This window comes from Ptychodera flava, chromosome 14 (genome assembly GCF_041260155.1).
Source record: "Ptychodera flava strain L36383 chromosome 14, AS_Pfla_20210202, whole genome shotgun sequence".
Classification (NCBI taxonomy): Eukaryota; Metazoa; Hemichordata; class Enteropneusta; family Ptychoderidae; genus Ptychodera; species Ptychodera flava.
In genome coordinates, this window is record NC_091941.1 from 40312611 (window position 1) to 40324897 (window position 12287).

Below are 12287 nucleotides of genomic sequence, written 5' to 3' on the forward strand. Positions count from 1 at the left end.
CCAAGAACTTGAAGAAGTTGTTTCGTGGTACTTTGATTTCCTCTGCACCATTTGGTAATTCAGGTGGAGTCGTATTCTGAGTTGACTTCGGTGACTCTTTCGATGGACCGGCAGCAGCAGATGCTTCTGTTGCTGGATCGTAAGCAACGCTGGTGGCAGATACATATGATGATGAACCAGAAACCAAGCTAGCCGAAGATGTACATGGCGATGGACCAAAAACCAAGCTGGTCGCAGATGCGTAAAGCGAGGAACCAGAAGCCATGCTAGTTGCATCTGAATATGATGATGCACCAGAAACCATGCTTGTGGTGGAGGTACATGGTGATGGAGCAGAAACCATGCTAGTCGCAGATGAAGATGGCGATGGAACTGACAGCACGTCAGACGTAGATGAAGATGGCGATGGACCAGAAACCAAGCTGGTCGTAGATGAACATTTCGATGGACCAGAAACCAAGCTGGACCAAGATGAAGATGGCGACGGACCAGAAACCACGCTGGTCATAGATGAACATTTCGATGGACCAGAAACCAAGCTGGACACAGATGAAGATGGCGATGGACCAGAAACCATGCTGGTCATAGATGAACATTTCGATGGACCAGAAACCAAGCTGGACACAGATGAAGATGGCGATGGACCAGAAACCATGCTGGTCATAGTTAAACATTTCGATGGACCAGAAACCAAGCTAGACACAGATGAAGATGGCGATGGCGATGGCCAAGGCAGCAAGCCAGTCGTAGAAGAGGATACTGATGGACTGGAAACCACGTCAGAATCTGATGCGCATGTCGATGGACTGGAAACCATGCTGGTCGTAGATGAACATGGCAATGGACCAGAATCATCGCTAGGTGGCTCACCATCTTCACGATCAGCCCGATCGTAAGAATATTCTAAGACTATAGCCACGCCATGGCATACCTGAAGCCTATGATAATTTCCATCAGCCCTTTCTGGATTTTCATCATCTTCTTCTGATTCTAAAAGGAGACAAACATTAAAATTGAGAATGAGTGAAGTGTCAATCAATCACTGTCACTGAAAAAATACCTTCTTTCAAGTAAGGTTGCAGTCATGAACGTCATTTCATTTCGCAAGGGTCATAAATTATATGTTTGAATGTCTCTTCTTGATCAATATGATTTTTTTTCTCACATAATAATGTATTCGGTTTTATAATCGTTTCTTCTCCTTGGTTGGCAATATATCAGCTGCTCAAGATTTGTGCATAGATATATCCAAACATACAAACATACTCATATATAAATACCTTTCTATACGAACATACATACGAATACGAATACAAACACAGATACACACAGATACACAGACACACAGACACACGTAGACACACATAATCTTATTGTTGAGGTATTTTGAAGATCCTAGTAAATGTAAAAATATCTTCCGGTCACCCCTGGAAGTGAGTACTGGATATTTCGGGTCCTCACTGACTGACTACCGACGGCATCATCGATGTCATTTTCAAATTCATACTCGGTACCATGTACCACGCTTCTTTTCGCCAGTCAGATACTATTCAAAGCTGGTAAACAGCACATTCTAATTTAGCCGTTAATAGATCGACGCCAGAAAAACAAGGAAAGTCCTTTGTGGCGGACATGTAAAAGTTCAGATCGGAAAACGGATTTAAAAATGCCAAAAATAAACTTAGATAAATATCAGCATCTGCAATATTAATCGATTGATTTTAGGCAAAGCTCGAGGAATTCATTTCAATCTACTCGCAATATTGAACTGGGCTCTGGACTTCGTTAATTTGTTTTCTTAAATATAATAATCTTTCGTTATTCTAAATCCCTGACTTACCGATGTATTGTGTAACTTTTTATACATGACAACATCATTTGTAATGTTCACCCACTAAGTTATCATGTCACTGGACTAAAGACAAACCCACTGGTATACGCAGTGTACTAAAAGAAGTTGCAAAACTCACCGGTAGGTACGTCCGCCGTGTTTGCCGAGTTTTCGGCTTCGGCTGACCGCGCCCTGATGGTTTCGGCCACTTTGTGAAACACCAAAGTAAGCACAGTGATCGCAGTGAAGAGCATGATGGAGAGTCAAGATTCAAGCAAATTAAATGCTGTGAAGAAACAGAGAGATAAGACTTCCATCATGATAGATCGCGCGTATCACAGGAATGTCTTTGTGATCGAAACTGGAAGACGACGCGTTACCATGTCGACATACGTCACGTGGTTTCAAAATTCTCATTGCGTCTTTACATCTCACTTTTTATCGCGGATGGAACCCTCCTTGAGTTCCAGTACGCAAGTCTCATGATTGTCTTTTCCATGTGACGTGATCTTGATTCCCTCTGCCACGTGACGTGGTGTGCAAAAACTTGTGTTCTCATTTTAGTCACCATATATGTCTTGCAACGTCGGCCTATAAGGCTGCTGCGCGGCAAACAAAAAGAGAATAAACGAGTAAAACTGATAAGTAAAAAAAACGACCTTCGTAGAGGAATAGAGAATTCGAGGACGTATATGCTAGTACACAAACTAACATGACAAGCAACAAAAATTAAATCACAAAACAAAACATGGGATAATACCAAATGTACAAGATACACTTGTACTGCCGTGAGCATTGTCTCGTAATTAATACATCTTCATATAACATGATCATCATCAGTAAATTTATACGCTAAGTATAATTTAGTTTATAGTATAGGTTTGAGTTAAAATAATAATCACTACAGGGCATTGATAAGATGCACTCAGATGTTACGAAAATGTGGTCACTCAAGGGTATGCCGAAATGAGAGATGTTATGAATATGGGGTACGCAAAATGAAAAATAGTATAACATAACATGCGGCGCCCGAAGAGCACCAAATATGCAAAGTAATGGCAAAAAATATTGACATTATAAATCCGTCATTGGTGAAAAGTTTTATTTGAGTTTTTGAATTGTTGCCATTTCCGTATGTTTTCGAAATACGGTCGCAAAATTTTTTAACCCTTCGAGTGCTGTAATTTTTTCCCAACAAAATTTTTAGTGCGACATTTTACCAATTTTATGATTTTTTTCTGTAATTGTTTTTATTATTTTGGACCAAAAGGCTATCAAATTTCATTGCTAAAGTTCTTTTGTCAAAATTTAGTAAAAACTCTAAAAAAAATTGACTCGGTATATTATATGAAGGCGACAAAAATTGACTTTGGCGCTCAAAGGGTTTTAATACCGAGTGATTACAATAGAAATATTTAAAAAGAAGAGTGGATCTTATACGTTACCAATCTATTGGCTGACGACATTACTCTATGGAACACATATATCTGAGAAAAGAGATTTCACAAAATCTAGCCACGTTGCCTGAACCTGATATTTGATGTCCATTTTTGCTCTTAAAATTATGTGTGGGGCTCATCGTAAGTAACTTGTCAAAAAAAGTATTTGTTGTATACAAAGGGGTTTCTACAACCATCCCCAATGTTGAATGTTTCCAGAACTCCTATTGTTCAATCTCCAACAACTTTTAGCTCAAAATTTACAATGTAAGCTGAAGATTCGAAAAACATTTCTAAAACAGGTGTTTCGGTCTAAATAGTGAACTTGTTCGAGTTCGTTTGCCTAATGTTTTGACATGAGTGTCTAGTTTTCCTCTCCCATTAACAATGTAATCATTCAGCGTTTTGTGCATTCTCTATAAATGCAGTAGAGCTTGTTAACATTGGAATTCTCTTTTTACATCTGTAAGGATAAGCAAACGTTTGTCATTATCGGAAGATAACCTCGAGCAAATTTTTCGTCTACAAAGTTGGTTTTATAACTTTTTCCATGATAAATTTCTGACAAAGTTTCTGTTCCGCAAAATAAATATGTTGAACAATTTAAGTTGAAATATTACTCGTATCATTCATTATGCACCTGCGCCTGTAATCCATGACCTCAACGCTGTGCGTTACCTGGACGATGTACTTGGACGTGTATCTCTGTATTTGGACATGTATCTAATAGTAACCTTTTGTTTTTTTACTTCCCTCTGCACCATCAATATATCATGTGCAGGTCACCATGGTAACTCTTGAGTCCCACTCACAAAACTTGCAATCACTCAACACATTCTGAAGAATGCGGTACCAAAACGCTTTAACTTTCCACTTTCATTAGTAATAAAAGTGGAGTCCAAAATGAGTAAATTTTCTAATCGAAATTAAAGTCATATACCTATTGGTTAAACGGCATCTCTGTTTTGTTTAATATTTCTTTGTTGACAGTTTCTGGTCCCGATGGACTATTTCTATGGTCTTACCGTCAGGTTATGAGATAACTAATGCTGTCTAATTATTCTAATGATTACCGCTTGTTTTGTTTGAAATTAAAGATCAGCAAGTATATTTTCTGGTGCAATTTATTTTTATCTGATGTAACGAAAGGTGTTCAAAAACAGACAAGTGAGAATACTTGTATACACAAAAGAAACATTAACGATAAAGACCTTTCTGGTGCAACCCAAGGTCAGTATTTCATGATATTCCTATTCATTAATCTATACAGACATCCTCTCATGGTAAATCTATTATTAGCTTATTCTGATAGATTATGAGTTATTCAGTTTTCTTTTCTAATGTATCGTTGATTCCAAGGATATTGTCTAGACCAGATCATATTGTGCATCTTCAAGTGAGAGAGTGTAACTCGTTCACAAAAGTAACTGGAATGCTTTTTCGCATCAAAAACAATTTTTGTTCTTTTAGTTTTATTTTCTACAATTGACTTTTGGATTGAGCGTTTATCTACACACTCATCAAAGACTGTCTCTAGATGTCTTCGAAATTCAGCTAAATCTCTGTCAAACTCAGGTCCATATTCTTTTATTTTTCTCCAAAGAGTACGATTGAAATAGTCATACAAAAGAACGTCTGCTCTGTTCCACTTGTGAATTTTTTCGGCGACTTTTGCAGGGACGACATTACGACTTGATCGTTGATTTTTTGTGATGTACAGAATGTCTTCCATGTCCCAACAAAACAATTTCTTCATCAAAAGCAATGATTCGTCGAAATAATCTGTTATGAGCACCAAGGAGAAATCTCTGTCAATTTTTCTGATTGTATCATTGATCGCTCTTTCATCGTCGAAAAGCTTGGGATCCAGGCCTAAATAGTAGAACTGGTTATTCCTGGCGTCCTTGTCGCGATCATTGATAAGCTTTGGCAAGTAGAAATCAGGTTTTTCAAAAAATGCTTCCAGTGCAGTAAGGTTAGCTTGCTTTCCCGTCTTTACAACAGAACGTCCTAATTGCATGTAGTAAAAGAATGATTCAAACTGAGATACTGGCTCTCTCAAAATTGTGATATATTTGGTATCAGGCATCATGAAAGATTTCATCGCTGTCTCATTATATATCAGATGAACGGCAATCATGTTATATCTGTAGTTTCTCCACCTTCCATCTTTAACTCCGGTCGGTGGAAGAAATAGTTTCCCAGGGCTGTCTGATTTAATTGGTAGCTGACGTAAGTGTCCGTTCCGCCGATTAAATCTTGAAATGACGAATGAGGATAGGTGGTCATAACCAAACCTGTTAATGATTGATGCCAGGGTTGTTCCTCCAGTTTTGTGAGGCTTGATAAAGGCGATGTTCTCTTGTTTGTTGCAAGACAGCGACATCGATGGATTCTTTCGTTTTAAAATGTCTTCTCCATTGTAATTCACACTTCGTTCATGCATACCATGGTCGTGAGAACTCAATATTCTGTAAAAAAAATTAATGATGTAGTTGGATACGACGTTTGATCGATCGGAAACTTGAGTTACTTGTCGATAGCATGGCCATGGGGACTTATTTGGACCTGTCAAGAAATCTCCAATCAAAAGAATATATTGTATTAATCAGTTATAGCGATATATCAATATGTTTACCGCTGACAAACTATCTGTCATTATGAATATTGACTTCAATATACAACGACGTATGCAACTGCGTTACGTAACGTTTATTTTAAAATCCGCATTGGATAATGTAATGAACGATACAGAGAGAACTATAAACAATTAAAAATACAGGCTTTTTCCATAGACTATTGATAGATTTCTTTCTGAGACTAGCCAAATTTTACATCATACCTGTAACCATAGCACCATGGCATCATTTGAACTCTCTCTCTTTCTGAAGTATTCCTTCTTCACTAGTTTTGTAATTCTATGACTCCAGGTTCAATTTACAAACGTCAATTCTGCACTTAATTTCAGGCCCACATGTGGGTCTTTACGAGCTACGTCCAGCTGGCATTGAATGGTTTCCCCTAAATTAACATAGAGGACAGCTCTGAGAGTGTTTTGCAAAGCTATTCAGAACATTTGATATTGAATGGACATAGCGTTGACTGATGAACACTCATCAGGTTAATTTCACTGAATTCCTCGCATAATCAACGAAACATCCATCACATCTGTCAGGTCATTAAAATCGCCATGTTTATTGTGCGCGTTGACAACAAGGAGAGTGAAAATCACGCTTTTGTACTTTTTCTGAAGTCTTTTACATGGTCATGGCTATGTAGGTTTTGACTAAGTTGACCTAATAGAGACAGACGGGCCTTGTTTCACAGAAATACAGTGAAAACAGCCGTCAGCCATGGGCTTGATATGAGGTATCTCACGGCTCCGTTCACGATTCGGCCACCGTAAACAGTGCAGTCCACCGCTGACCAATGAAAGTAACGCCCATGTTGATACGAGAGACCCGATAGTTTTAATATTTAAATCATATATCGAGCGTCCACAAATTAGTGCCTGTCCATACCTGTCAAATCTTAATTATCTCAGAAAAAAGTAATTTCTATCGTAACAGAAAACACAAATTGTAATCTATACGAAATAATTCCATTACCTTTGGATATGTACTTGTTGTTCGTAGGGATGCCGTTGAAGACTAGGGTTTTCCAGATGTGTCGTGTAGATTATAAAAATAAATATCGCCGAGGCTGTTGCAAGCCCTATCACAAAGAATTTAAACTGTAAAAGATATGTACACATTTCTATTACAAAAAATAGTTACATTGGAAAGATCTCAAATTGTTATCATGGTTTAAGTAGATCGGTATTTTTCAATGTTTTAGAGATTGCCGAGGTATTCATCTGTTGTTAGGTCTGTACACTAATACTATCACATATTTTGCATACTGATGGTGCTATACTAAAGGTTTTGTGTTTGACCTGTACTAGTGATTTTACAACTACTGGATAGGATTTGTTGATAATCCTAACTCAGAACTGCAAACAGACAAAAACGGTTCATCACAATGGACGGTTTCGTTCTGAAGAGCAAGACGTGTCCCATGAGTTGCCCTTGTAGTGTCAGAGAAAGAGAGATATACAGTGAGAGGTGTAATATTTATCACACACAGTAATAATTTTTTCCGTCTTCAAGAGGAGACGTTGACTTGGGTTTACAAAGAGTGTAGGTAACAGCTCTCTTAAAAAGGTATACTATGAAATCAATGAACGGCTTCTCGTAAGATGCTAATATCGGAAGTCAAAATAGTTACCAGTAAAACAGTGTTCAAAATATTGTTCACCGTTCTCTGAAATCTCATCATCGACATACATAATACATAACACACGTTCACATGTTTTTGGTTTTTGGACATATCACTTTTGCTGACAAATTTGATTATATAACGAAAAGAATAAATAAAATATTGTTTACAAGTATATTTACAGTAGATTAAATAATGGACCCCTTTTGATCGTTATATCAGAGTTCACTTTAAATCACTAAGTTAGTATTAAATAAGCGAAACTTGAAATATATAAGCAAGTGTTACATGTAGTCTGTTAAAAGTTTCAAGTTCCACGTATCATTGTGTTACCTCGTGTACTCGTACTGCTTTCCCATCATTTTGGTGCAGAACGTCAGTGTATACATGAACATTTAAAACGCAAACACTTATTTGGTCAAATGTACTTTTCTCCCAGCCTAATATTGCCTTTCCGAAATCCCGACGATAGTTAACTTTTGGTGTTCTTTTATGACAGCACAGGGACAAGCACGTTTTTGTAACTCGCTACCATCAGCATTAACATTGACCCATGTAGAGATCAACTTAGGCACCAATACTGCACATATTGGTCTGTTTATGGCAAGACAAATACATGTAGGATACAGTTTCCATCAAACAATCAGATATGTGAGCAGTTAGCCATTTTTGTTACCCTCTTTTCCAAAGCTACATAAATCAGATATTCTTTCAATGCCACTCACTTTCAAAATGATATAAGGAAGTGCAAAGATACCGTTTATTAAAAGTGTCTCACGGTATAATGATCCAATATATGTCAGCTTCATTTTAATTTTTAAATGTCGACGCCTGTTAGCCTAATATCCTGAATATTTTTTTTGTTCTAGAAGTATATGTACATAACAAACATTCCGTAACTAGTTCGGACGGCTGTGTCATCAAGAAAATCTTGTTGATTTGATCTTACCTCACGCAACATTATTTTGTCGAATGACCTTTGACCCTACAGATCAGCAGATGGCAGTCTTCGACATCAGTAGTCAGATCAGTGGCTGTAAACGTTACAGGTGACACCCTTCAACATTTGTAGAACTCATAAATGTTGGTAGATCTAAAACACTGGTATATACGTTGAAATAAGACTGCTGCGGTGCAAGTAGAATATGTTCTAGCTGATTGAAAAAAATATTAAGATATCAAATTACAAACATGTGTTATGACGATTTCAATAAAGTAAGCTGGTCTTTTTCATGAACAGAAAAGGGTATTTACTGCGAGCGATCTTTATGACATCGGAAAGCCTGGCTGATGACGCATCTAAATAAGTGTATTCTCACATACGACATATTTCTTGTCTATTTGAGCACGATTATTGTACTTTAAGTATAAAGTTCCTATACTTCCGAAACACTGTTCCACAATCTTCTACAGATTATAACTCGACAGAACGTGAGTAATTGAATATTTTCTTGCTTATCATTTTTGTTAAAGCCGTGGCAAATAATATTTCCGTAACGTTGTATGAGCTTTTACATAATTTCAGAATCATAAATTTTTCATCTGTACTATCATAATTCTTGTGCCCTGCAGATATGCAAGATGACATATCCTTTGCCAAGTTTTAGAAAACTCAATTACTGCAGTAGAACTTCATCTCCCTTCCCTCAAACTGACGCATAATTTGTTGTATGTTTATCAAAAACATCATTAAACAGACATTTACAAACTAAATTCCAACTAACGTATATAAAATTATAATGTCAATTATACCTTTTGTCTAAACATATGAAGTTTTGCTCTAACGAAAGAGGCTTATTTTTAAGGCGAAAATGTCAGTGGATTTATGGACTGCGTCGACTTAAGCCTTTTTACCGTCGGTTAACGAACGCATACTGTATAATTTACAATAATTTAAGAATATTGATTAGCTGACAAAATGTCCATCTGTGGATGTACGCATAATTCTGCATAAAAGATGTCATTAATTAATACCCACCCTTCCTCGTTTTTACTCTGTAGCCATGTACTTTCTATCTTTTACAATCCGTTAAACTGAGTTGATATCTGAAAATACTTCAAACTTTTGACAAGTAAGGAGAAACGCGATTGCTTTTGTCTTGATAGCTCAGTATTTGATTACCGATACAAACAGTTTCCGTTGAGCCTAATGATGTCCCCTGTAATAGACACACACCTGGGAACGTAATTATGTCCTTTTTGTCTGACTGATTAATCATTACATCTTTTTCCTAAAGCCACTAACTCTGACTGACAATGCAGAGTATTTTTCAGATTCATCTGCCAGTCCGTCTGAACACAAAAACAAAGTTTTATCCGAGTCAACTCACGCACTCCCTTGATGGATATTTCTGAAAGAATAATTCTGAACCTGCATATTCTTTTGTTAAATGCGCTATCCTCCATGATAGTAGCCGTTGATTAGCCACAGCTAGCCACAGCTGGGTTATGTATGGAATCGCACGTTTACTTCGATGGGTTACTGCTGATGATAAACTAGGTTTTATCATTATTCCATAGCGTTGTTGGTAGTTGGCACGCAGTGTTTAAAGCAATAGTCTGAATACTGTAAATTTAAACTGTCACCAGCCATCGAACAAATGTGAAAAAAGATAGGAATAGAATGTTTCTTACCGTTGATACTACGTTTCAGCACTGCTAACTGTGAACGTACATTATGAATCGTCTCTTGGTGAGTATCGGTCTGCGCTTGTGCAACGATTAATTCAAAACGTCCTTCAATTAATGGACCATACAGAATAGAGGCAGCTGTTACGATACGCGACCATATGACACGGCATGGGTTACCACTGATATCGTGGGTATTGGTTGTAATCTATAACGACGATGGTTAATATTATCACAATTATTATTATTATCATCATTATCATCATCATCATCATCATCATCATTATTCCTATAACTGTTGTTGTTGTAAATTGTTTGTTTATTCATTCGTTTGAACACATTTGTCTGTCCATGTTTTAATATTTGGTCATCAATTCCCCTGCCTTTAATATACAAGTCATGATTCTCCAATAAGATAAAGAATATTAATTTTATGGTCAGTCACTATGTACTTTAAAACGTTACGTCACAATAGTTTAGAGTTTCCTATACAAAGCCAAACGTTTCTAGAATGTGACATCAAATCCTCAGAATCCTCCCATCAAGTTATGATATCAGCGATTAGACGGGCTGAAGCATCTAGGGGGCCTGTGATTAATGTACAGATTAGTCAATCAAAATGATCTTGCCATATATCAATTACAATTCTGTAAAACTGACATGTTGGGAGATCTTCATTACTATTACACAGATATCAAGGCATCAGAAACTTACCCAACAAGGTCTTTAAACTTCTAACAAGCCCACTCCTATAGTTTTTATACGCACACATCGTTCGTGAATTTACAATAAATACTAGAGTTGTCTCAAGTCTAGGGCATAGTATAGAAATACCTTAACAAAGTAAATTGAAGGAAAATCTTCAGCAAACTTTGTCATGCTGATGGTTGCGAGATCACAGAACCAAGTAACCAATGCCAAGCTATCAATATACCCAGGCAAGCTTTGTATACATGGTAAAAGTTATAGACAACTTCCAAGCGACCAATGGGTTATATGATACCAAAATTCGTGCAAATAAACGTATGATAATACAATGCAAAACAGATCCTGCTTTACGGAGAACAGCGACCAACTTGTGACGGTATGATAATATAAGGAATCTGGGATCTGTCAGTTTCTCTGGTCTCGAGTGTCGGTAGATTGATTTCCTTGTGCATGGCGAAAATTGGCTAATCCCCCCCCCCCCACCGAAAAAAACCGGAATGACCCCATAGGGAACTTTTGAAATTGGGTGACATCCTCCCCATGCTTGTAGTTAACTCCTCATAAATATAGATGTGTCTTCCCGGAGATGTCTTGCAGCATTACTGTGACCCAATAATGATCCAACCTCAGATCGCTTCCGTAATGCTGCGTATTCACAACTAAGAAACAACGGAAAGTTTTGTGCAATACATCTGTTTTTGCAATATAAGAATGTCTTTCTCGTCTTCTTGTAATATATAGTATGTGAAAAAAATATTGTTAATGTATGAATATTGTGGATACAAAAATGAGAATGTGAAATACTAGCAGATATTCCGAAAGTTTTAACACAAGAATATCGTTATTTTGTTCAAGTGGACCCGTTGACAGGAAGTACATTTTGCAAGTTTATGACAAGTCTTACTAAATTGACACGGGCTTTTAGTTTGTTTTAGTGGATCCCCATCGTACAGTCTATTGGTTTGAGATTGCCCTGGTTGAATCATTGAAGAGATACACTTCATAGAAGATTGGAAATCTTGAGATGTAGTGAATGAAAAGATATACAAATTCATGTCACATTTGCTGTGCACTATTGAAAATAATACTTGCTTGTATCTCCATAAACGCAGTTGTGAACAGTTTATTCCACTTTGTTTCAATATGACGCATATTCCGATGTAGTGGAGAAATGTGAATTCAAAAACTAAACTACATTAAATTGTAAACAAGGATTTCCAGTTCCCATACAACAGGTAAGGCAAAGTGTACAATATACTTAGTGCAGTAGTCAATGTAATCCCCGAGGGACCGTACCTCGCGTGATGCGGGACAAATGTGGGGAATTAGACCGTGTCTGCCATGAAACTATGCCTGAGGAATGGGGCAGTTGCCCAATATTGATTCGCTTTGTCACTTTCACGGACAAGCGCAGAATTTATGCA

General features: G+C 37.2%; 1 protein-coding gene across 2 annotated transcripts; it reads right to left on the bottom strand.

Annotated features, from left to right (window-relative positions):
* Nucleotides 1-3246: 3246 nt before the first annotated feature.
* LOC139150495 (galactosylceramide sulfotransferase-like) lies at nt 3247-10233 on the bottom strand. Of its 2 annotated transcripts, XM_070722887.1 has the most exons (4): nt 10162-10233; nt 8477-8681; nt 6879-7003; nt 3250-5741 (listed from the first exon to the last, which is right to left on the bottom strand). In XM_070722887.1, exons 2-4 carry the CDS (start codon nt 8486-8488, stop codon nt 4595-4597), a joined length of 1284 nt encoding a protein of 427 aa, XP_070578988.1. In that variant the 5' UTR covers nt 8489-8681; nt 10162-10233; the 3' UTR covers nt 3250-4594. The 2 variants fall into 2 exon arrangements, with proteins under 2 accessions (XP_070578990.1, XP_070578988.1); XM_070722889.1 differs by lacking the exons at nt 8477-8681; nt 10162-10233 and adding an exon at nt 6113-6291 and having other exon boundaries at nt 3247-5741; nt 6879-7005.
* Nucleotides 10234-12287: the final 2054 nt, after the last annotated feature.